The 25,660-nt window shown below is 44.5% G+C and overlaps 2 protein-coding genes across 7 annotated transcripts; one reads left to right on the top strand and one right to left on the bottom strand.

Annotated features, from left to right (window-relative positions):
• On the bottom strand, window positions 1-13,120 carry LOC110090622 (leukocyte elastase inhibitor). Of its 2 annotated transcripts, none has more exons than XM_078393403.1 (7): window positions 12,935-13,120; window positions 8,849-9,025; window positions 5,059-5,196; window positions 4,582-4,699; window positions 3,436-3,578; window positions 2,311-2,478; window positions 1-712 (listed from the first exon to the last, which is right to left on the bottom strand). In XM_078393403.1, exons 1-7 carry the CDS (start codon window positions 12,977-12,979, stop codon window positions 305-307), a joined length of 1,197 nt encoding a protein of 398 aa, XP_078249529.1. In that variant the 5' UTR covers window positions 12,980-13,120; the 3' UTR covers window positions 1-304. The 2 variants fall into 2 exon arrangements, with proteins under 2 accessions (XP_078249529.1, XP_078249530.1); XM_078393404.1 differs by lacking the exon at window positions 12,935-13,120 and adding an exon at window positions 11,302-11,503.
• LOC110090623 (serpin B6) lies at window positions 11,553-25,425 on the top strand. 5 transcript variants are annotated; one of them, XM_020814332.3, is made up of 8 exons: window positions 11,553-11,827; window positions 17,469-17,560; window positions 17,644-17,822; window positions 18,654-18,791; window positions 20,688-20,805; window positions 20,979-21,121; window positions 21,787-21,954; window positions 23,139-25,425. In XM_020814332.3, the coding sequence occupies exons 3-8, from the start codon at window positions 17,655-17,657 to the stop codon at window positions 23,538-23,540; spliced, it is 1,137 nt and encodes a 378-aa protein (XP_020669991.3). In that variant the 5' UTR covers window positions 11,553-11,827; window positions 17,469-17,560; window positions 17,644-17,654; the 3' UTR covers window positions 23,541-25,425. The 5 variants fall into 5 exon arrangements, with proteins under 5 accessions (XP_020669991.3, XP_020669992.3, XP_078249532.1 ...); XM_078393406.1 differs by lacking the exon at window positions 11,553-11,827 and adding an exon at window positions 11,999-12,214; XM_072998550.2 differs by lacking the exon at window positions 11,553-11,827 and adding an exon at window positions 13,386-13,544.
• Window positions 25,426-25,660: the final 235 nt, after the last annotated feature.

Below are 25,660 nucleotides of genomic sequence, written 5' to 3'. Positions count from 1 at the left end.
AATTTTTTCACCTTTATTATACTAGGAGAAATCTGAGCATCTCTGCAAGGAAGAGACTATTTATTCCATTACAAATCAAATGTGTTAAAATGTGATAAAGTAGAATTCTCAACAGATCAACACAAGAGGACAGTTCAAGAAGAAAGGAAATCAGGGGATTGTTACAAGCATGTGAAAAACATTCAGTCCCAAAAACGAATCTTGCCCCGTTCCTCCGTCAGGACAGACAAAGAAAGAAGCTAAGCTAGGCTTGATGGGACCACGTCTGTGAATAAATACGTGATCATGCAATTTATTTTGCCTTTCATGGAGAAGCAAACCGGCCAAAGAAAAGTATACTTCCGGTTGGATTGTGACGGATGAAGAAGAGGAAAGGGTGGTCAACGTTGAAATGCTCTTCCATGGGCATGCTGCATAGCATAACCAAACCGGCGGTTGCTGCTGCTGCTTCTGTGCCCTCCTCATTCACCTCGATGAATGACTTGTGAACAACTTTGGACAAGTGGAGGTCCCGGGCTCCTGACATTCCTGACAAATCGGCCTTGCCACCATCGAAGACATCCAGCACACCCAGAGCAGCTAAATGGGACTTAAGCTCATAGCTTTCTTCCAGCTTAAATTTAGGCAGATGCACATGGACCTCATAGTGGGAATGCATTTTTCCTGGCTGTGTCCACTCTTGGAGCTTTTCTACGGTGATCTGCTTCTCCAGCTGCATTTTACAAAGAAGGACATGGTTAACTCATTCTCACTTGACACAATATTCCCCATTGACTCTTTCTGGAAAACCAGGAGCTGCTGTTTCCTACACTTAATATCTAGCAGGAGTGGAAGAGACATTTCTTGCTCAAGACTGTGAGGACTCTCTGCCTGCTGAAACTGATAATATTGTGGCACTTAGAAAAGAACCATGGTCTGATCCTCACTTCTCCCAGTGATCTTCAACGGCAAGGAGGTACCACCGCCTCCTTGCCTCCGGATTGTGTTCAAGGACCACACCACCTCAACAGAAGCCATTGAGGTGGTGGGGCTGCAGCCTTTTCTCTGGCAAGTTTGGGATAATTCAGTCAACGGTGCCAGAGGTGGAATTTCAAACCAACACTGTTGGATTGCCTGTGCCGCCCTCATTTTGAAATGAGCATCAACACCTAGCCAGGATTTTTGGAAGTCTTGGGGTTTTTTTAAACTGCATTGCCCATAGTCAAGCAGTGCTTACCCTGATGAAGGCCCATATGGCCTGAAAGCTAACAATTGTCTGTGACTAGTTTTAGTGGTCTAATAGACCACTTCGTAATTCCCATCTCATTTCTAAACAGTGGTGTAGTAGTAAATTTGGAGAGAGAGGGGCTCATTCCAACAACCCCTATAGTCCCTGCCCCGAAAACAGAGTCCAAAAATGTGGGCAGCTGGAGGCCTGTTAAACTAGAGGGGATTTAATGAATTAAAATTCCTTTGAAAGTTCCTCTTATTCAAATAGTGTCCTCCTCTTGTTTTATTTTTTCTCACTGTTTATTTATACACGTATTATTCTTGCAATGTTTTTTTATTATGCTGTAAATCACAAGAATAGTGCTCTGCACTAATGGGGTGGTATATAAATTAAATAAACAGGCCCTCTCCAGTCACAACTTACTTTAGCATAGTAAACTGCAACTAGAGTTGACCCTTATGAATCAGTAGAACTTACAACACAGTTGACTCACCAAATTCCCAAGGTTTTAGTGGGCCTACTCTGGTGTAATTTATTGTGTTAAGCCACAAGAGTTCAGTATACGATTGCTGGGAAAATCCCTTCCTCCCCCCAGTTTTTGTGAGGATGTCAGCTAAACCCGGGGGGGGGGGAGGATATTTTCTTTCAACTGAATTGATTTGTACAGATGTTGGATAATTCACAAACTGACTACAAAGCAAGTGCAGATAGAGTAGTGGTTCCCAACCTTGGGCAACCCAGGCACTCTTCAACTGCAGCCCCAAGAAGCCTTCACCACCAGCTGTGCTGGTGATTTCCAGGAACTGCAGCCCAAGAACACTTGGGCTACCCAAGGTTGGGACCCACTGAACTAGAACATTCTCTAGGGACAAACACTGAGCCGTCGCTTGGCCCTCCCCTCTTCTGACACTCCACCTCTCTGCTCCGGACCAACAGCATTTTTGCACAGCACAGGTTGCAATGCTGGCCTGGCCCATGCGTTGTTCAGGAATACTCCTGCACAATCTTCCTGTTCCACATACAGGACCACATGTTTTGTACCTGGAGGCGTTTGTTTGTTTTCAATATTGGAACATAATGGAGAGGACAAGAGGAATCACCTGTTCCAGGCCAGTGGAGTCATCCTCAATTTCATCAGGCAGCAGGATGATCATGCTCAGCTCTTTTCCCTTGTAAGGAAGCTCCAGCACACGGCACTTCCACTCCGAGATATATCCAAACGGCAGCTTCTCCATCATGAACATCATTTTCACAGTCTTTTTCTCCTTCTGGAATGTTGTTATAAAAAGGTGACAGTGATGAGCAGCTTGCAGAAACAGATCACAACAACTGGCGAGGGAGCAGTTTATTCACAGTGAATTTGCTCTGCAAAATGGTTCATTATTACTGTTGCCCAGTAGGGCTTTCCAAAGTTGTACCAACACTTAAACACATGCCCTGTGAATCGTTAGAAAAGGTGGGAAAGGAAAGAGAGGGAAGAGATAGAAATAGGGGAAGGAGAAGCGATGGGGAAGGAAGACGCATTACCTCTAGGTTGGAAATCGATCTGGTTATAAGATCCTTGGACCCAGAAGTGGGAGAAACTGAAAGTACCAGGAAGGAAGCCAACCATAGGAGAAGAGCAGTGATTCCCCCTAGACCGTCATACTGGGGAGAAGCAGAATAAAGAGAGTGGAGGAAGAGGCTAAGAGAGGAGAAAGAAAGGATGAAATAGAGAAGGGAAATGAGTCAATGGTGAGCGTGGGAGATGAAAAGAGGTCAGAGGACCTGGGAAATACTGGAATCCGGGGAGTGACCCGAGTGGGAAGATTTCTGGGGAGAGGCGTCCGTGCCCCTGTTGCCTATACAGACGGGGATGATGATGAAGGAATGGTAATATAGTACCTCTAGATGCAGTCATCCATGCCAAATCCTAAAACATGATATATATTTTTTCTCACTCTCTGGAAATCAGGGGAGAGTCGAAGTCACTAAATCCAATAAAGTACTTTGAAAGCTGGAATCTTTGTTTAATATAATACAAAATATTTACCTTCACAGAAGTGCAGTGGAGTGGACCCTGCGTGGTCCATCCGGTTTCTACCTGACACATATGCATGTAACATTTCAAAAGTGCATCTAGAAGCTCAATTGCTCTCATGGTTTGGCACCTTCACCATCATCCATGTTTCCAAATCTATCTCCTCTATGAAGCCAATCATGAAATGAAGATTGAATACAGTTACCTTATTGAGTCTAAAAGGCATATCCTTTGTCTTCTCTTCTTGAAATTTCTTTTCCCAGCTGCCTTTGAAGTAAATAGCATTCACCAGAACTAGTTTGGTCAGTGCATTAACTGAGCCTTCAGATAACAACTCAAGGATTTTACCTGGAAGGGAAACATTACAGAGCGGAATATCTGCGTTAAGAGTTAGACACACGTAGCATGACTAGAAGTGTAGGACTTCTCTGACACTGTTCTGATTTCAGTCTCGGTGGGGACGATGCAGCCTCAACCACTGTCTTGCGGCAAACAAATATGGAGCATAAAGACCCAGACTGGAACCATCGGCTTTAACTTCCAGGTCCAACTTTTTGGACCTCCAGCTCTCACTGGACAGAAGGCCTTTGAGCTTTCACTTTTGCCAAGACACTGCCAGGCACGGTTACCATTACTGTCTGCAGTAGAACGCTGAAGTGTGGAAAACTACTGTGGGGCATTTCCCCACCCCACCTCCTGCCAAAACACAACAAGTGTTTCGCGGTCATTGAGCACATTTTATCTTCACTATGATGTTTTGTGTCACAGGGTTTTGTATCTTCATATTTTCTCCCCCAAAGGTTTAATTTTACTTCAGCACAAACTTGGGTTCCACTGAGCCATGGATTCTCAGTGACTTCACCTTAGCTGCCCTAGCCATCACAACCCAGCACCCAAATTCCCCCTTCGTGTATGATAAGAGGGAGAAAAGCATTACTTCAATGGATCAAATTTAGTTCAAAAACCACTTTCCAGCAGCAGCTAGCCTGGCACTGGCAGGCATTTTACTTACTTATCTTTTCAGAACAAGAAACCTGTCTTCATTCAAAGGTCACTCTCAAGTAACTGCAGACTGCAGCTTTAGTTATAGCTATTAAGCTATTATTCTGTCCTGATCTGCTATGACACACCCAGACATAGTCTCACAGTAAAACAAACCTCTTATACGTGATGTAAGCAAACATATTTTACTGGGCTTTTATTTTCATTTGTTTCTAATTTTCCATGCTATAGGCATTAAAACACATGGACAAAAAACTGAAAACTGAATCAGTCCTGATGACAGAGCAAAAGGCTACTGATAGTGCCCTCTAATGAAAAATCTGAGAGGTATTTTTCGAGAATCACTCACCTTCTGTTTGCTTCTCAACCCATTGGTTAATCTGTTTCCGTGCACCTTCTGAAGCATTTAGGAAATCCACTTTGGATAACTCGGCTCCATATAGTTTCTGTGTTCCAGCCAAGAAATCCTTAAGGAATTGTGGAGGACAGGTATCAATAGGCTATGAAATTACTATCAACCAGCTCTCCATTCCATTTTTAATTACACAATTTATTCTGCCTGGCAGATTTAATTGTATCAATCTAGGTACAGATGATTTCTTGATCAGTTCTCATACATTTCTGTAGCAGATCAATAACATATTTACATTCACCATTATTACAGATTCATGTAAGTCCAAAATGAATTCTATCCTGGATCTTCACAGAACACAGGAAAACATATTCTAGGGCAGTCACATATCAGGTGAAGAAACACAGAGACACACACATAAGCCCCATGACCAGGTTTGTTTTCAGAATGTGGAGGTCCTCTCATTCAACACACCTGCAAAAACGTGTAAGTCTTTTCTCCATACAGTCTGTTGGCAAGCTTCAGTATATAGGGTGCATCGCTCCGGTTAATTCTAGTATTGAGGGCCTGGAATCTGGAATGAAGGTCTTTGACGGCATCAAAGTGAAAGGTCTGCATGGATAAAAAAGATTATTAATACTATGACGATGACTGAAGAAAGGAGATGATAAGAAGCTGCATTAATCTGACCATAAAAAACTCTTAAGATTTATAATGTTGTAAGTGTTTTGTGCAGCAGGCCATAAGAAAGGAAAGAAGGGCCTATATTTACCGATTAAATTCATACCCTATCTGCCCACATTTAGGTGCTCATATGTGTGAGGGTTTGTTATCTTGAGAAGGGTTTCTTCCTTTTACTTCAGTGTCTAAGCCGGCAACACATGACACTTAACCATGAATTGTACCAACAGGATTTATTATAGGTGCATCTAGAAAATGTGACAGGAATACATAACTTCTCTTCTTCACACAATGGTGTGAGGAAGGGGTTAACTTCTGGTTTCTCAAATGGATCTGAAACATTAAAGTCCAACAGTTCAAAACCCTTCTCCACATCAATGTGGCATCTTGTGAAATCAACAGCAAGGGCACTCTGTTTCTTCCAGATGCCCTTGGCATGGACCCCTGAAATCCCGCTCCCAACTACTTCCAAGCTTTTGGGTCTTGGCTGGCATTGCTTCTGAAGACTGCTGCCATCTTCAGTCTCTCAATACTCCCTGAACTTTCTGGCCCACTCTTAAGCCACCTTCTCACCCCAATAAGAAGGCTTCACTAGTACTATCTCTCTCCATCTCCTCTCAGTCTCTTCTCTGGGCACTATGAGTCGCTCCCCTTGTCCACGGATTTTCTAATCAGATCCATTCCCATCCCACAGGAAGGATCTTACCAACCTTATGAGATTTGGCTTTACCTGCTTTCACCAACTCTCCCCTTTCCTCTGACTATATCTCTTCCCCCTTCTTCTTCCTTTCCCACCTTTTCCAACTGACTCCCTGGCTCCACCCCTTTCTGTCCTGTCATCTCTGGTTTTCTGTCACTCATTCCTTTTCGGTCACTCATATCTGTAATCTGTTCTCCAACACACTTCAGCTTCTCTCTCTGGTCTATGACTTCCCCCATCATCATCATTAGCAGGTATTCTTGCTTGCTTGGTTCTCGCTTCTCTGTTGAAGGGGTTATTTTCCTCTCAATCTTGGGGATCTTGGTTTTGTGTGGGTGGGTTTGCTGTAGACCTTGTGTCCCAAAAGGAGGTCTGATTTGCATATGACCATGACAGCTAAGAAAGGCAGTTTGCCCTCTATTTTTTCCATAAGGTAAAGGTAAAGGTTCCCCTTGACAATTTTTGTCCAGTTGTGTTCGACTCTAGGGGGCGGTGCTCATCCCCGTTTCCAAGCCATAGAGCCAGCGTTTGTCCTAAGAAAATCTTCCGTGGTCACATGGCCAGTGCGACTTAGTCACGGAACACTGTTACCTTCCCACCAAGGTGGTCCCTATTTATCTACTTGCATTTGCATGCTTTCGAACCGCTAGGTTGGCGGGAGCTGGGACAGGCGACGGGCGCTCACTCCGTTGCATGGATTCAATCTTACGACTGCTTGGTCTTCTGACCCTGCAGCACAGGCTTCTGCGGTTTAGCCCGCAGCGCCACCACATCCCATTTTTTCCATGGTGAATTGTTTATTTGGGTGTGTACAATTAAGATGTTTTAGAAATTATTCCAGTTTTTCTTCACCATGGCTCCCACACAGGCCGGTACCACTCCCCATGACAAAAAGAGGCATAATCAAAATGCTGGTAGACCGTACAAATCGGAACTGTGAAGCTCAGTTTCTCAGTACCGAACACCATCATCTGAATTGGTCCCTACAGGCAAATAGCTATTCCAAGAAGGAAATCAAAAGAGCTGTCAAACTAAGAAAGCAGCACCAAACTGAAGAAGAAAAACAGCCACCCACAAATAAAGTATTTCTGCCATACATTGAAGGGGTCATGGACCACATGGGGAAACTTTTGAAAAAACACAACCTACAAACAGTATTCAAGCCCACCACAAAGATACAACAAATGTTATGGTCAGCAAAGGACAAAAGGGATCCCCTCACCACTGCAGGAGTGGCCAGGTATATTGGGACCACAAAATATAGCATCCAGACCAGAATCAAAGAGCATGAAAGACACTGCGGACTACAGCAACTGGAAAAATTGGCAGTACACCCTGCACACACCCTGAAACAAGCTGAACATAAAATCCTATTTCAAGACACAGAAGTACTGGAAAACATCAACAATCGTTATGTCAGACTGCACAAGGAAGCCCTTGAAATCCACAAACACCAGCAGAGCTTCAACAGAAAAAAAAGAAAGTCTAAAGCTCAACAAAGCCTGGCTCCCAGCACTGAAAAATATAGCCTACAAAAAGATCAATGAACTCTATCCAGCCACAGGAACCAACGATCACTGCACACAAAGGAATAACCTACAATGCCCATCAATCACAGTGACAGATCATCCCCCCATCACAACAAAACACCCATGTGGCATCTGACCATCAGTGAAAGCCATTGAGAACACAAAGGATAAAATTTTGGCAACCCTCAATTATGACACAAGAAGCAAATGCTTGTTCTCCTGTACTAGACAGTGAGCACAGGGGTTCTGGAGGCTTAAACCCTGGACTTTTATAGCAGTTCCATTTCAATTTATAATAAAGCAAAGTGGCATCCAAACTACTAAGAATGATTCACAACCCTTAGTGCTTAAGCTGTGAAATGCAGGGCTGTTAAGTTAATGGGACGGGACTATGTTAAGACTAAGAACTGTTTCAACTGTTGTGCAGTCATGATCACAGAAGCGGCTGCTGGTCCAGCACATGAAGCCTGCCTGATGCAAAAACAACTTTTGGGGGCATGTATTCAGTTGACATGTATTCAGATGACAAAGGGACGGGGTGACGCTGTGGGCTAAACCGCAGAAGCCTGTGCTGCAGGGTCAGTAGACCAGCAGTCGTAAGATCGAATCCACGCGACGGAGTGAACTCCCGTCGCTTTGTCCCAGCTTCTCGCCAACCTAGCAGTTCAAAAGTATGTAAATGCGAGTAGATAAATAGGTACCATCTTGGTGGGAAGGTAAAACAGCGTTCCCTAGTCACGCTGGCCACGTGACAACGGAAACTGTCTTTGGACAGGCGCTGGCTCTACGGCTTGAAAAACGGGATGAGCACCGCCCCTAAAGTCGGACACGACTGGACTGAAAATGTCAAGGGGAACCTTTTCAGATGACAAACTGCACAGTCAGCCCTGCAGCTTGGCCATGTGTTGTGTTTGTCTTGCAAAATTGGAAGGGGTGTGTAAAGAATTTATTCACTATATTTTTAGCACAGTATGCTCTTTTCTCCTTAACTCTCCTATTTCTACTTCTGACAGATTCTCATGGGCTGGGCAGTTGACTTAACATGATGACAGGCATACCTGATACAATGCTGTACAAAGTCTAAGCCACAAAGGGAAGGGCAATTAGCTTCACTGTGTAAGGGATGATCATCAGGACACAATACCAGTATAACCAGTTCCATGAAAGAGAGGGCTATGAACTGCTACATTGCTAACATTGGATGTAATTAAATCTAAATCTAAATGTCCCCTGCTTAGTTGAGTAATTTAAATATGTAAGTGTTTCAGAAGATGAAGAACAGAATATCTTTAACAAAATATCCAGAAACCAACACAAAAGCTGCCTCATATAATGATAAGAAATGGTGACCGACCTTGGAGAGTTGTGTGGCTGTGTCACCTTTGGCCCCTAAGAAGACCATACCAATTGCAGAAGATACACTAAATGGAGAAAAGAAGATGTTGCCTTGTGGGTTGGCTTCAGTCAACTTTTGGAAGAGATCGAGAGCAAAATGAGCATTTGCATGAGCCAGGTCATCCATGGTGAAGATCTAAAAAAAATTGGAACAAAATGTTTATACTCTTATTTCTATTTTATTTCCTATCATTTGTAGGCCACCTTTCTCTGATGAGGGGAACCAAGATGGCTCACAATATTAAAGTAAGGAATCCAAAACCACAATAAATTAGAGATTTAAAAGCAATTAACTATACAATAATTTTAAAAAAACCATCGATATACTAAAGAGTGTTTAAAACTTCTGTCAGGACCAGCCTCCTTCTAGGGAGTGCTGTTCCTTCAGCCACAGAGCATCCAGATATCTACGTACCCCTTTTTCAGCTGGGCTGAGTCCTAATAACACCAGCTAGGGCATAGCACAAATCCTTTCCTGCAAATCTGGCCTAATAGGCTCACTCCTGCACTTACTTGTATCTAGCAAGTACAGACAGGTGGGCTTTGTAGTCCCTGAAGACTCACTAAAGCTCAGAAAAACAGGACTCAGTACAGTAGCAATCTGTGGCCTTGCCGCCCTCTTAGGGATCAAGCTTAGCAGGCTTGCTATTCAAAAGACCAATCCTTAAGATTTTTATTATTAACTTTTTATTGAAAAAAATAAAGTTTTACAGAAAAAGTCACTTTGGTGCTGTGAGAGGCGTGATGAGAGCATAGAAGCTCTCATTGGAGTGCCGTCCATCAATAGGGTATCCAAAGAGGTACAAACCACTCCTCCGCCGACCCCTCAAGAAAGCGTGCACCAGGGAACAGATACCCGGGAATTGGAAGAGAACTTACAGGGTTTAACCGTGGCCACACAAACAGAAGGGGAATTGGCAGGAAGGGAAGAAAAGGGGAGGTCCGTAATAGAGGCGGGAATGGGAGATACAAAAAGGGAGAGTCTGGTCTGCTTCTTGTCCTTGCTGTACCGGTCAAGAGAAAATATTCCCACAGCTTCTCCCAGCTTCTCATAGACAAACATTCCCAGGTTACAACTCATTTTCACGCAGAACCATTTTGCTTCCATTTTACAATTCTCATGACTACATAAAACCATTCAAACTACATGCTTTAAACTACATACTCATGATTATGACAACTTCAACAACAGATTGAAAAAGAACTGCATCCAGGGTCTCAGTTAGCAGAAGGATAAAAAGGGGGGGCAACCTGTCCTCCTGAGGGAGGGCATTCCACAAACTGGGAGTAGCCGCAGAGAAGGCCCTCTTTCATGCCCCCATCAAGGGTGCCTGCATCAAGGCCCAGAGAAAGGCCTTCTCCGAAGAGCTTAAGGCTGGCGAGGCTATGATGGAGCGATTAGGTCCTCCAGATAGCCTGGATGCAAACCATACAGGGATTTATACTCCGTAACCAACACTGAACTGGACCTCAAATTTTGTTCAAAACAGCCCTAAAGAGAAAGTGCAATATAAAGATTTTTTTAAAAAGTGGAACATAACAGCAAATTAAGAAAAGAGTGGGGAGTGGAAAAGCCACTTTAAATGCATCTTTCAAAATGTGGATTAAATGGAATTCACTCTGAAGCTGCAAGGCATAAGGACCCCCCCGCCCCCAGGAAACCAAGAAGCAGCCCATCTAATCGTCCACAAGAGTTCAGTCACCGGGATATCTTCACTGGAAAAACTATTGGGCATTGCCGCTAAACCAATCGGCTCTTGGCACTGGGACAGGCAGTGGCACTCAGGAGCAGATCTTAGCCCGTGGGAAGAGTCATGAGCTAAGAATCAAGGGGCCCGGATCGAAAGCAGAAACCAGTGGGGTTGGTTCACAGCTGTAGGTGCACACAACCTGGGTTGATGGAATTCTGTGTTGGGCTACAACTTTTCCTCACTGACTTTTCCAAGACCTCTCGGACAGAAGAACCATTCAAAGGGGGCGATTCCTCTCTCCAGAATCCACCCTGGTGCCATGGGTCCCTGGGCAGGGGAGGCTGCAACCCAACAGCAAAGCAGATCCGCTCTCTGCAAAAGACCTCAGGTGCAACTCTGGCCTCTGCTGACCAGGCACCACCAGAGAAGGCTCCCGTCGGCACTTCTGGAGAGCTCCGCATCGGCAACAGTGAGCTAGCTGGATCAATGCTCTGCTCCCTCTTTCCAGGGCCCTTTTCTACTGAGGCAGCATCGCATCACCCCACAGGTGCTCAAGGCCTTCAGAAGGAAAACGGGACCCATGAAGTCGCCCTCCATGACCTCTGTCCAGCCAGCTTCAGCAATTGAGACAGAGGCGTCAGTTCTGAATAACTGCCCCCAGCACACACTCCACCGCCCTGGAGATTCCATCTCCTCTCCAAGGAGACAGGCTTTAAAATACCTCCTCTTATCAGCAACTCTGAGCGTCCCGGAGCCACGGGCTGAACCAAGGGCGCGAAGTGGCTTCTTTCGGGTCTCCGGGGAATCCCTCGGTCCCTTCGGCTTCTAACGCGAAGAAACGGCCCCTCTCTCGTCTCCTGAGCGAATGCGCCCCTACGGCGTCCCTTCGAGGCGTGGCTCAGCTCAGCCAGGCTCCTCGGGGACGGGCGGGGCGGAGAGGCGGGGCGCCCTGCAGCGGGAGGCGGGACTCGGCCGGGGAGGAGGCGCCCCGGGCACTCCGACAGAGGACCGGGGAAGGAGAGGGGGTCCGTCTTGCCTCAAGCGAAAGCGGAAAGGAAACGGCCCCTCGACGGCTAGAAAGAGGGGGCGGCGGGAAGGGCTTCGCAGAGCCGGCTCAAGGGAAACTGAAGGGTGCGGGAAGGCACGTCGGAAGGCTCTAGCCCTGAAAGACGTCGCTTCTCCACAGAAACCAAGCAGGGTGGCGGGAAAGAAGAGGGCTCGCCTCCGCTAAGCCCTGTCGGTGAAAGGTGTGTCCCCCCCCCCCCGCGCGCCTTTCTTAGCTTGCGGGGAAACCCATGTTTCCTCGTCGGCGGCAGGGCAAGGCTGTTCAGAGGCTGTTCGCTTGCATTTTCTCCACGGCAGCCAAAGAAGAACAGTAGCAGCAGCCTAGGGGGAAATGCAAGGAAGTCTTTCAGAAGACGGGGGGGGGGGGAGGGCAGCACACACATGCACGCACGCACGCGCGCACACAACCAGATACCCTGGAGGCTGCAGTGGTTTGTAACGGTGAGCTTGCTAACAAAATCTAGTCTATGGAGGAGGCCTCGGTCCTTTTCAGCATCTCTCTCTCTCTCTCTGTGGTTGGTGCCCCCATATCACATCTGATTTACAGCTACCCTAATAGGATTTTGAAGGTAGGTGACATAGTTGCGGAGTAGCTTTATGCGTTCCGCATGCACATCAGTGAGTTTCTGTGGCTGCTTGGTTTCGCTCCTGGCCTCCACCCCGTCGAGGACTTTCAGGCGAGAAAACCTTCGCCGAGTAGCCTCGTGGCGCGCCGGAACCTTCCCGGAACAGCCTGCCTCTGCTTTGTTCGCGCCCGCTGGTAAACTATGAAGGGTTGGGAGGGGAAGTGAATATATAAACAGTTTAACGTGCTTCTCGTGGACATTGGAATTTGTTCATTCAGCCCAAGGGAGGATCTACTGATCTAGATCTAGCAAGCTTTCAGATGCCACCAGTCTCTAGCCCACAGTCTTCCAAAAGACGTGTTACAGACGTATTCTGGCCTCTGCCGCTCCCTGTTGATCGAAGGTTTTCCTCACCCTTTGTTAGCTTGCACCGAAACCCATCTTTCCCTGTCGGTGCTCAGAGAGTGTTAACCTGCATTTTCTCCATGGCGATCGAGGAGGTACAACAGCCACCCAGAGCGAACTGCCAGGAAGTCTCTCAGCCGGCTAAGGGAGCGTAGTAAAGGCATCGACTCAATTGGGATTTGGGACTATTGGCTCAGTAAACTCTTTAGAGGGAAGGCCAGTGTGGTGTACTACACAGAGCTCATGCTCGGTCTCTGAAACTCACGGTGGTGGGAGACGGATGACAACACTACTCCTTAAGTAGCTCATATACAGTACCTCGGAAACTCTATGAGGGTTGCCGTAAGGCGAGGGCGAATTCATCACGGTCTTAGGACGGCAGAGCTAGAAGAGAGACCCTGCGAATCACCGCGTCCAGCCCCTTGTCGACAGCACGTAAGAAGCACCCTCTTGGGGATTGCAGGCTTTTCCCCACGAAAGCCGGGTCGACGCTGTTAGGATGCATCCTGCCAAAGGGACAAAGCCGCCTCCCTGGGATCTCCTACTCTTAAAAGGGAACGAGCTCTGGCAGCGCCCCCACGGAGAAAACGCAGCGACTTCACTTTTCCCTCCCGGGGCATGTGCGCCTAGTGGGCAGATGCCCCGTGGGGACGGCAGCCGAGAGCGATTGTTAGTGGCCGTGACGCTGTGAGTCAGCCTCCTCTGCGCCGCGGGGCAGCTTTCCGGCCAAGCAGCGGGGCGGCCGCCGGGATTCCGGAAGTGGGGCTGAGTCAGCGGCCGCCGCGCCGCCTGGTTGCGCTCCCGGCCTCTCCTTTTTTTCCACTCCGCCCTGGACTTTCCCGGCAGAGAGACGTCCGCCGAGCAGCAGCCTCGTCGCGCCCCGGAGCCTTCCCGGAACAGCCTGCCTCGGCCTTACTCCCGCCCGCTGGTAAACCCTGAAGTGGGGGGGGGGGAAGACTTCGGGAGGGGGGGAACCCGTGTCAGTCCCGGCCCTCCTTGGGCTAGTAGTCGTCCGTTGGCTAACGTGCCTCTCAGGAACATTGTAATTTGTTCATTCAAGCCCAATCTACTGATCTAGATCTAGCAAGCTTTCGGATGCTACCAGTCTCTAGCCCACAGTCTTCTAAAAGACGTGTTACAGACGTATTCTGGTCCACGGAACAGCTGCTTTATAGTTAGTGCATGAAGGGCGGCGATGATTCAAGGGCGAGGCTGCCTTGATCGGCGTGGAGAACTGGAAGTCGTGTCTGGATGGCGCTTAGGGTAGTGCCGTCCAGGACTTAAGCGGGTGGGCAGGGTTGATGCGCTGTGTGTAGATGGAGGGCAGGGACATAACTCTGCTCTATACCTTTTGCCCCTCTTCTCATCTCTGTACTGGGAAAGGCTATAATTGCACCCATTGATTTTCCGCCCGCTTTGGAGCTTTTGCATAGGACCTCTGCGGGGGGGGGGGACCTTAGTAATGATTTTAGGGTGTTTGTTTAATTTGTACGGAAGGTTCTGACAGCAGATGTGGGTGGATCGAAGAGGATGACATAGTTAAGTTTGGGGTCGACAGTAAATCTGTAAACTGTTAATTGGGTGACTTCTTAGGATGCACCAGACTTTCCTTCTGCTCCTTCAGGGAAGATTTTTTTGGCTCATTTATTGCAGGTGTAACAGACAACTTCTAACAAAGTGTCGGGCAAACATCGTCCCTTTGAGCAGTTAGAGAAAGGGTGTAGTTCTGGGTGGAGAAAGTTCATGTGTTGGAAATCAGTTGCAACAGCTCTGAGGGTGCCCTAGGACGGTGATGTGTACAGGAAATAAGACAAATATCTTTTCTTCTGCAGAATAAGAAGGAAATCCTCCAGCATATGGCCCTTATATGGGCCTAATGATTCATTGCATTCAGCACTTGAAAAGAGGTTCCTTCTGTGTAGGTGCCAAGAGGAACTGAAGAAGCTTTTGAAGGTTTATTCAGGTTTTCAATAAGAACACAATGTGGTAATGAGTGACCACCTGGAAGTTTATTTAATCTCTGCAAACAGCTTCACGGTGACTTATGCTATTCTACTAAATGAGACTTGTAGATAAAATATGCAGTAACTAGTTGCCTTGGTGTAACAGCTGAGGAATGCTCAATTAATAATAATGATTGTGTGTTATCAAGTCAGTTCTAACTCATGGCAACTCATTTCAAGTTTTTCTATAGAATACTCAGAAGTGGTTGACCATTCCCTTCTTCTGGGGGCATCCTGGTGCTATGCAGCTTTCCTAAGACCACACAGTCTGGCTCTTCTCTCTGGAGGCACAGTGGGGAATCAAACTCCCAACCTTTGGCTCCACAGCCAGATACCTCATTCACTGAGCTGTCCAGCCTGTTTAACAGCTTGTCAGGCTGCTGAATTTCTCAGACCTTGTCTGCTGCTGACCTTTGCTATGTTTGCTGCCTTTAGTTCTTTTGGTGTATGAAATGGAAGTTTTTTTTTCCTGATCCTATGGAATTGCACTCTTAGACCTGCAATAAAATGTTGCAGAATATTCCCAGGTTCCTGTCAGAAGTGCTTTCGAGCAGGTTTCCAGCTAGTCTGGAACTGGATCCTAGTTCCAATGTTTATTGATCGTGTGGAGTTTTTTTTTTCAAAGAGTGAGAAAAATGGTCTTCTGCTACCCCAAACCTCCCTTTTTGAGTGACCTTGCTCTTTAAAAACAAAACACAAAAAAAACTCATGGCTTTCTTTTCCCTGCCCTGCTCCAGCCCTTGTCCCCTCTTCAGGATACTGTCACCCAGTTGTGACCTCAGTAAGTGATCTATGTCATCACACTTTCCCCTCAAAACAGCTCAATTACCTCAACTATTCAACATCACTTGCTAGCCTCAGTCTCTGCCTCACTGTTGGTGACCTTAGACGTCTTCCCCTCCACCCTATTCCTTGACGCTCACTCTCAGAAAACCAGGGGAAAGATCATGGATTTCGCTACCATTGTGAACATGTAGCACTGTCCCTTTCTTTTCGCAACCTACCACCACGCAGGGACAGAGATTAGAAGCCATGGCAGAAGTTCATGTTTTCAAAGTGCCGTGCAAACCTGGAACACCGTGATATGAGTTGTTTTGCTTTCCATCTCTCTCTCGGTGATCTGTGTTCATTAGCTCTTACCACCGTCATTTATTTATTTTTAATAATTACTCATAATATTTATTTGGTATACATTTCTTTATGTTTGGGGAAGGAATTTGAATAGCAGGATTTTAGTGAACATCAGTTCATTTATTCTGTGTCTGCACATTTGCCCATTTCTAAAAATATTTCATTTTATTTTTCTTCAGTGTTTAGCAACCACTGTTTTTAAAGAAATGTAACATCCACTCAACATCTAGAACTTCCTGACACCGTATCCTCTCCAGCACCAGAAAGTGGTGGCATTATAGAGTGAGTGAGTGAGTTAGTTAATTTTACCCCACCTTAGTCCTTAAAAGGACTCAAGGTGGTTTACACTATTAAAAGACAATATTAAAGTTACCAACAGTGCATATACAAATACTGTACTGAATATGTACAGTGCATATACAAATACTGTACTGAAAATGTACAGTGCATATACAAATACTGTACTGTCAGACAAATACTATACCAAAATCATAAGCAACACCAAAGCACATTCAAAGCAGTATGATACAACAATCCATTAAAAACCCCACTCAGGGAATGCCTGCCTGTAAAGAAAGGTCTTGGCCTGCTTGTAGGAGGACAGTAAAGATGGGGCCAGTCTAGCTTCCTGTGGGAGGGAGTTCCCAAGTTTGGGAACTGCAACAGAGGAGGTTATCTCCTGTGTCCCCACCAAGTACACCTGTGAAGATGATGGGACTGAGAGAAAGGCCTCTCTTGTTGATCTTATAGCTCAGGCAAGGCTCATAAAGGGAGATGTTGTCTTTTAACATGGCATGGGCCCAAGATGTTTAAGGCTTTAGGTTAGAACCAACACTTTGAATTCTGCTCAGAAACAGATCAGCAGCCAGTGGAGCTGCTGTAACAGGAAGGTTATGTGATCCCTGTAACCAACCCCGGTCAGCAATCTATGGCTGCTGCGTTTTGAATCCACTGAAGTTTCTGGACACTTTCCATAGGTAGCCCTACATAGAGAGCATTACAGTAATCCAGGCAGGGTATAAATTTATTTTTAAACTTGGAAAACCTGTACTGATAGCATTATGCCACATGAAAGATGAAACTATAATGCATGCAGAATTTGGAAATAAATATTTAACTCTAAGTTGTATGTGGTAACTAGCTGGATAGCTCAGTGAGTTGGATATCTGCCTGTAGAGCCAAAGATTAGGAGCTCAATTCCCCATTGTGCCTCCTGGGAGAAAAGTCAGTATGTGTAGCCTTGAGAAAACTGCACATTTCCAGGGAAAACCCCAGAAAAAAGGGAATGGTAAATGACTTCTGAGTACTCTCTATCTAGAAAACGCTGAGAAGGATCTCAGTAAATCAGAATCAACTGGACAGCGGATAGTTATTGTGGTGATTTCCTCTGAAGCCCCTATTCCCCCAGGCCTTCACGAGGTTCTCACCCTTCTTCTTTCTTCGCTGCCACCAGGTATTGTCGCCTCAATAGCATGTAATCATGGAGACATGTGTGCTTTTAAAACTTAAGTCATTTATTGGGTTAGGGAAGTTAACATCTGATTAATATTTAATAGGTAAATCACAGTTACTAATCACTTGTATTTGAATCAATTCTACTTTAACTTTAAAACTATATTAACTCTCTGTTCCATTCATTGTTCTTATAGATCTCTAACTCACTCTTAGTTCACTTTTAAGTTTCACACAGTCTCTCATTACCAGAATCTCTCTTTCAGACTCCATACAACAGCCTTTATATCCTCCCCCGTTGGCTCCGCCATCCGTCCTCTTATTGGCTCCTTCTCCACTGTTCAGCTGTGACGGACAGGTGAGGGCGGGGCTATTATTATTATGTAAATGTCACCTGAGAGTTGACACAGTCAATAGTTATGACCTATGATTGTTCCCTAGGTTTCTGAAACATGGACTGTCTTGCTACAGCCAACACTACCTTTGCCTTGAACCTTTTCAAGAAGCTAAGTGAAAAGGATCCCACAAAGAATTTATTTTTTTCTCCTTTGAGTATTACTTCCGCCCTGTCGATGGTCTTACTGGGTGCAGACGCGAACACTGCAGCCCAAATCTCAAAGGTGAGTCCTTTAAGAGAAATATTGTTGATTCTTAACTGGGAATTGCAAGTCATATACAACATGAAAACATGAGTGTCTGCTTTATAACAGGCCATGCTATAGTTCTAGAACCTAATGACCATTCACCTAACAGGAGAAGCCTCTGCACATTTCCCAAGGACCAGGCCTGACAAGACGCTGACCACACAGTTAGCCGTTGCTAAAGGAATAGGTGGAGATACCTGCCCGCTCTTGCTTCTTCTGCTCCTGGACTCTAGGTGGCTGATTAAAAGCTTTAACCCTTTGCTTCCAATGGAGTCCTGATCTACAGTAGATAGGTAGGGATATGCCTTCTCTTTGCAGTGTGAAGGGGAGCTTCTATTTAAACCAGTGGAACCTCTTTTTTGAACTTAATAGGTGCTGGGAGATGAGCCATGCCCTATATTAGTTACTTTTTAGAGCCTATCCATATAGATGCTGGTATTCTGAGTGATGTCTTGAGGAGTCTGGTTCCAAGAAATATGGCCCATTCAATCCAAAGGGAAGGTTTGGAATAGGGAACAACAATAAAAACCAACCATGTTTTTGCTTCTTCAAGCTATAAAGTAGACTGAAGCTCTGTTGTGACTCTCAGTCCCAAGATCCCAAAAAAGAGCTAAAACCAGAAAGGAGTTCCTAATATTGCAGTGATTTGTCATGTTGTATAGTATGTCATGGTCAGTCTTGCTGAAAGTCATTAAGTCTCTTTAAAAAAAATCTTACAGGGTTTAAGTGGTCATTAGAGAAATGCTTGCACTCTTATTTGAATATTATGAGAAACATAACTGACATTAACCGCTTGTCCTCCTGCAGGTTCTGTGTGTGAGCAAAGGTGAAGAGGTTCACCAGGGATATGGGAAACTTATTCCTGAAATCAACCAATCTGGAACGAAGTATTTGCTGAGACTGGCCAACAGGCTTTTTGGAGAAGCATCTTATGAGTTTCTTCCAGTAAGTGGTGCTCCTCTGAATTTGGTTATGCTGTCCTATCCTTGTTCAGGATGACAAGTCTGCCCTTCCCATCCACCTGTTCTTTCCAATAATGTGTCCCAGCAGGTTTAGAGGGACATCTGAAGGGTGAGGAAGAGAACCAGTATGAACCAGAAAGCAGCATTAGTCACATAGTTCTAAACAGCCAATTAACTCTTTTGGTCAGTAGTCATCCTGGGTCTCAGGGAACCTGCTATGAATAGCCAAACCAAATGGAGACTGGATTCTCTCCTTGTCCCATTTAGGAGTTCTGCTCATTTCCACCTAAATGGATGGTAGTAAGGGGCCCATACTTGCTGTGCTGGTGTTCAAATTACACATTCTTTGTAAGTGTGACTATCTTCCTTTGAAGAGTTGTACAGCTGTAAGACAGTTTGCGCATTCTTAGTTTCTTCTGTAAAAGGGCGCCGGAGGAGACAGAAGAGCAATAGAGGCTTGCAAAAGTGGAAGGAACTTCACCAGGAGGGCTGCAAATCAGCAGTGAAATTCCTGCTTCACATATTTAAATCCATTCTAGGCTACTGTGCAGAGCAAACGATATGAGCTTGATTTCACAGCTACTATGGCTCAAACTGGATTGTCTACTTGGTATTTAATACAGTATACAAAAAGTGAAGAAGGACTGCTCTGTTGTTCAAAAAAAGGTAATAAATGCAGAGCAGGATGTAATTCTGCTAATGTGCACGTGGCACCCCTTGCCACAAGATGATGGCTGCTGGAGAAACAGATTTCATTTTCCACGTGGCCGTTTCAAGGGGTATTGGCTATCAAATGATACCTTAGTATGAACAACAGCTTAACCAAATGTTGGATGCAACTGTGCTTCTTTGTTTTTGTGGTGTGCCTAGAAAACAGCTGTTTATAACTGAGTCACAGAGAGCTGTCTAGACGAGTGGCCCCAGTCCAGAGTCTTTACACATATTCCCATGCAAAATGTTATGCAAACTCCTTCTCAAGGTTTTCCTTCATGGTCCCCTTAAACTTCTTGCACTCTATATTCTTTTCCACCATGTACTGTGCTATACCACACCCTCTGTACCTCCCAGTACACTGTTGTGTTTTTGAATGAGAATTCACCGTACCTTCCAGTACACTGTTGTGTTTTTGAATGAGAATTCACTGAACAGCACAAATGTGTTTTTCTCTTTCTGTCCACGATGTTTGGGATTCAGTGGCTTATGCAAAACTGTGTTACCCTCATGTTGCAATTGTAAGCTTCTGAAGACAGAATCGGACTGTCAGAAACTATTCTGCAGAGAGTCAGACGTATAGGACATGGTGGAAGTTATGCCTGGGTGGATGTGCACAGGGCTGCATGGCACGTGCACCTTTGGATCTGACAAGATGATTCTTGAGCTTTATGAATAATGTTCAGTGGGGGGGGGTGGAACTTCTGTTGTTTAATAGCAAACATTTGCTAATGAAATGCCAAAACCTGGGCACAAAGAGCTATGGCTATTTTTGCCCTTGAAGAGAAGTGTGGATAGGAAAGATCACATCAGGACTCAAGATCTTCCTGCATCTTTCAGGAATGGTATCGGTACAAAACACAGTGGGAATCGACCATCCTGCACCCAGATCCCGCATGCAGAGCTTGTGTGGGTCTATCAATTGCCTATCATCATTGCTGAGTATATTTGTGACCAGAAGTAATACTGGATTTTCAGAATGATTTATTTAGTTTAATATTTTAAAGCTATGCTGTTAGTCTAGGCATCACAAATTTTCCATATCATTATGTATCTCAGTAATGGAATCTGTTCTTTTTTCCTCCCCTCTTTTTGTTGGGGCAAAAACCAAATGATGCAGAGCATGACCTAAAGTCTTGATGCTTAAAAAGCTTTGTTTGTGTCTAAGCCATTTATAGAATCAAGCCAGAAGTTCTACCAAGCCAGTCTAGAGAAACTTGATTTCTCTCAAGCCCCAGAAGATGCCAGAAAGCATATTAATACCTGGGTAGAAGAACAAACAGCAGGTGATTAAATCTTTGATTTCCATGTTATCTGTTTTGTTTTTATTTTCTCTAAAAGGAAACATGGGATTCTGTGAATACATGATGGAACTTTATTCTGTGTGTATCCAAGAGTCTGTATAAGAGAAAGAATTATATGCGCCTGTTTTAAAGCCCCTCTTTATTCCCTTCTAAAGGTAAAATCCAAAACCTGCTTGCCCCAGGAATAATTCACAATCTTACAAGACTGGTCTTGGTGAATGCTATCTATTTCAAGGGCAACTGGGCAGATCAGTTCTTGAAAGAGCGCACGTCGGAAAGGCCATTCAAAATTTCGAAGGTATGGAAAGTATGAAAAGAACAAGAACAGATCCAATATGTTGTTTCCTAGTTACGTGCAGTTACCCTGCAATACGGTCTGCCATTTGAATGTCCCCTTCAATTAATTTATTCTCACCAAATGCCATTGTCCATGTTGGGAGTCATGCCAACGGACCAAATGAAGTCCGATTGACACTACTTTGTTTCAACAATCAGGAAGTTCAAGACTTTTCTCCATTTCTTCTGTATGCTAATCTGACAAACTTTTTTTTGTCAGATTAGCATACAGAAGGTATGAGCTGCTCTGTGTGATCCAGTTCCTCTCACAAACTTATTCCTTGTGTCACAAACCTATGCCCAAGTTCTCTACACTCATACCTGATTTTCAAAGAGATATATTACCAGCTTAATTTTGGCACTAAACTAAAAATACTCTAAATCTGTATCTTTTAAATATTTATTTAACCCTGAACCATTTATTTAATAAACCCAAACCGTACACTTCCTGTTGAACAGGGCATGATTCCTGAGGATCATAGCCGTGTGTGTATGGGACCATTTGCAACTGTTTTCAGTGCTGGCATTATAGCAGGAGCTACCCACCACCGTGTCATTTTCACAAGAGCTGCTCTGTGTGATCTAGTTTCTACTCCTTCCCCTTATTCCTTGTTCTTCCGTTTGCAGAATGAAAGTAAACCGGTGCAGATGATGCATAAGAAAGCTAAATACAACATGACCTACATAGAAGAGTATCGGACCAAAATTCTTGAGATCCCTTACATCGGTAACGAGCTGAGCATGATTATTTTGCTTCCTGACAAAATTGAGGATAATTCCACGGGTTTGGAAAAGGTGAGGCATGGAATGGAATGGTGACCTCTGTCCGTTGGATAGCCCTTGTGTGTGGCTATTGCTACAGCAGCAAGGTTATGCCCTCTTCAAAACAGCTACTTATATTCCTGTAAAGTACAGTCAGCACCGTTCTGCCCCTATTCTAAAGACTTAGAAAGTTGTAGAAGTGCTTGGCTGAGTCTGCAGTTGGGTATCCATCTTTCTTTTCCTATTATCGTCTCATTACTTATTCATGTCCACAAGGTCAGTTGATGATAAACCAGAGGATATGATTGGCAGCTTTATGTTCCCGTGTTTAGTTAGGATAGTACTGTGATAGAAGAGACCAAGGCACAATTTCCAGCCTATTAGAGCGATTGGTCATTTCTTTTTAAAACAGATCTGTAATTGCCTGTAATGCAGACACGTTGCCTACCTCTCTGAAATGCAGACACGTTGCCTACTTGAAATGGATTTAGTGCTGCTGATGTTTCAGTCAGGAGTAATAGACGGAATGCATCTGGACAGCATCTGTGTCATTCTGTGTATTGCCTTTCTTACGATCTTAGAAGATACTAATCTCCAAATACTGGGGGTGAGACAAGGAGGGAGCAAATTAAAATTGTTAGCCTTTAAGGTACCACAAGACTCTTGATTGACTTTGTCTTAAATTCTTTCTTGGCTTGTACAAAAATACCGCCCCCTCTTTAAGGGTTTTCTGGTGATATTGGTGTGGCTGCTGTCAAGGTCACACTGCTAGAAATGGTAAAATGTCCACTCTTACCAAGAATAGCCCACCCACCTACTTGATTGAAAAAGAGTGTAATTAAACCACAGACTAACAGAATGCCACAGACGGTAGTGACTTGAGATGTCAGCTTAAAGCATTCACTACTAAAACTGGATTATGATCATACTGAAATTGATTAAACAAGGGCAGTTGAATTAAAATATTCATCTTGGACCAGGAGGTGAAAATGTGTATCAGGGAGCAGATGAATTGAGTACTTCTAGCAGAGTTACAGAGAACCAGAGGGTTTACTGGGGATGAAAGGAGCTTTTTCATGCGGAGGGCAAATTTCAAAAGCGTGTCCTCCATCCACTTTCAGTTGCACGACATGTTCTTTCAAGCCAGAGTTACAAGATACAAATCTACAACCGGGATTTCCATCTTCCTATAATGCCTCTTATTTGTCTTACTTTAGCTGGAGAGAGAACTGACCTATGAAAAGCTTGTGGACTGGATCAACCCTGAGATGATGGATCAAACTGAAGTTCAGTTGTCTCTACCCAAATTTAAGCTGGAGGAAACATATGACCTGAAGCCTGTTCTGTGCAGCATGGGCATGACAGAACCCTTTGAGCTCAAGGCGAATTTCTCTCGCATGTCACCCAGCAATGACTTATACGTGTCCGAGGTTGTTCACAAAGCCTTTGTAGAGGTAAATGAGGAGGGCACAGAGGCAGCTGCGGCCACAGCAGCTATTATGATGCTGCGGTGTGCCATGATAGTACCGGAATTCACTTGTGACCACCCGTTCCTCTTTTTGATTCGGCACAACAAAACCAGGAGCATTCTGTTCTATGGGAGGTTCTGTTCTCCTTAAAGGCTAGTGTGCAATGGTTATGCAGTACAGTGTATCACACTGTTGTGTGCTAACAAAATGTCAAACTTAAAATTTCATATTCGATTTTTGTAAGTACAGTAGGAACCCCATATCTGCAGAATCAGTACCCGTGATTCACTTATCCACTGCTTGAAAATATTAAATAACTCCCACCCCACCAAATATGTGTTTCTAATTTGTATTACCAGAACTGGTCACTAGAGGGAACCAGAGACTGCGCAATATGTAAGGTTTACTTTAGCTGCAATTTCCAGCATCCATGGAGGGTGTGTGTGGCTTGGAATTGATCCCCCACGGATCCTGTGGTCCTACAGCATTGTCTGATGTAAGCTGATGAGCCTTCATTGCTGCCTTTTTGTCTACAGTGGCCTTTAAAATACAGTTTGTATATTTGTATATTTAGTCTGCCATAGGCACATCCTTCTGTATGCCAGGCCTTTTTGGCAACAAGATTTGTGTTCTATATCTTACTCTTATTGCATAATTACAGTGGTGCCTCGTTTGACGAGGCTAATCGGTTCCAGCAAAATCGCTGTAGAATGAAATCCTTGTCAAGCGAAAATGAAAAAACTCATGAAAATGCATTGAAAACCAGTTCAATGCATTCCAATGGGCTAAATACCTAATTGTCCAGTGGGCAGCCATATTCTGGTGCCTGTAAAGCGAAAAATGCCTCCTAAAAACAGCGGGGAGCCATTTTGCACAGCGGGTGGCCATTTTGAAACCTGACGATCAGCTGTTTTCAGATTGTCATAATGCGAAGAATCGGTTCCCGAAGCAGGGAACCGATAGTCGTAAAGCGATTTTGGCCATTGAAACATCATTTTGCGATCACAAAAGTGATCACAAAAACCTCACCGTCAAGCGGATTCCTTGTTTAATGAGGTAATCGCTAAGCAAGGCACCACTGTATGCACGTTCATGTTCATCATGCCTTATTCAGTCCAGAAAATAACTCCTCATGGGCCACTAGCACTACTAGAAAAGTTCAAGAGGCCTTAGGGTTTTTGTATGTCCATTACTCAAGATCAGAGCACTCTCTCGTCACCTGGGATTTTTGCAAGAGCCTTTTTATTCTTGGTCTTTCTCTTTTCAGGACATTTGGTGGGTTGCATTTTAAGATGTAAGCAAACACTCAAATTTTCCCAAAACAGTGACGAATGCCCACGTCACTCCTGTCACTCATAGCTGGAGCCTATTTGCATGAGCCTATGAGAGGACTGGTGGGACAAGATCAGTCAGTTAGTCAGTGAGTAGAGAAGGAGAGTGCCAGATTTGAAGGAGAGAGATTGAAGATCAAAGAGAGATAGAGAAATAGAGAGAACTGATATTAATAAAGATAAGCTGGGTAAAGTAAATAAAGCACATGATGATTGAGCGTGTAACAAAATATACGAGGTTTCAATATTTTGATTCTGTACAATGATTAAAGAACATCTGTGATTCAGATTCAACCTAATATCTTTTAATAAGTTCTGTTGGCAGCAAGCATCTGATTAAAGTCTTTTGCAGTGTGGATAGAGAATATCCACTGGTGGCAGCGAAGGAAAGAGAGAACGTCACCAGAGTGAACCCTTGGTTTGGGAGATACAAGCAGGGGACACTGGTTGAACGTCACACAGGCTAGTCCAATATATTTTTCTGGAGTCCTAGAAATAATTGCATGTTTTCTAAGCACATAGATTTAGGCCTGGCAATGAAGCATATGAGACGCAGGGCAATATCTCTAACATCAGGGTCTGATGTTTTGCACCTTTGACAAAATATTTGATAAAACAGTTTGATTATTAACAAGCAATGTGTGATGACTAATTATTTTCTTGGTCCTTGTTTAGCTTGAAAATTAAAAAGTCTCTGTAAATTATTCTGCTGCTTAATTGTGGTTGGACTTGATTCGTTAACAACAGCTTTGTTAAGAGGATTCCCTAGCAACACACAGCTTCTGCCACATTGAAATTGCTGATCAACTCCACATTCATCACACTTGATTGCCAGAGCAATTCAGCAATCCATATAGTTCTTAACACAGGAGTTTAGATGATATCCTTATATTCTTATTTAACTTAAATAGCTGACCGTGCTGGTAAGTTGATAATACT

Source organism: Pogona vitticeps, chromosome 4 (assembly GCF_051106095.1).
Source record: "Pogona vitticeps strain Pit_001003342236 chromosome 4, PviZW2.1, whole genome shotgun sequence".
In the NCBI taxonomy this organism is placed as follows: Eukaryota; Metazoa; Chordata; class Lepidosauria; order Squamata; family Agamidae; genus Pogona; species Pogona vitticeps.
Note: the sequence above shows the minus strand (reverse complement) of the source record. Positions and strands in the feature narration are given on the sequence as shown.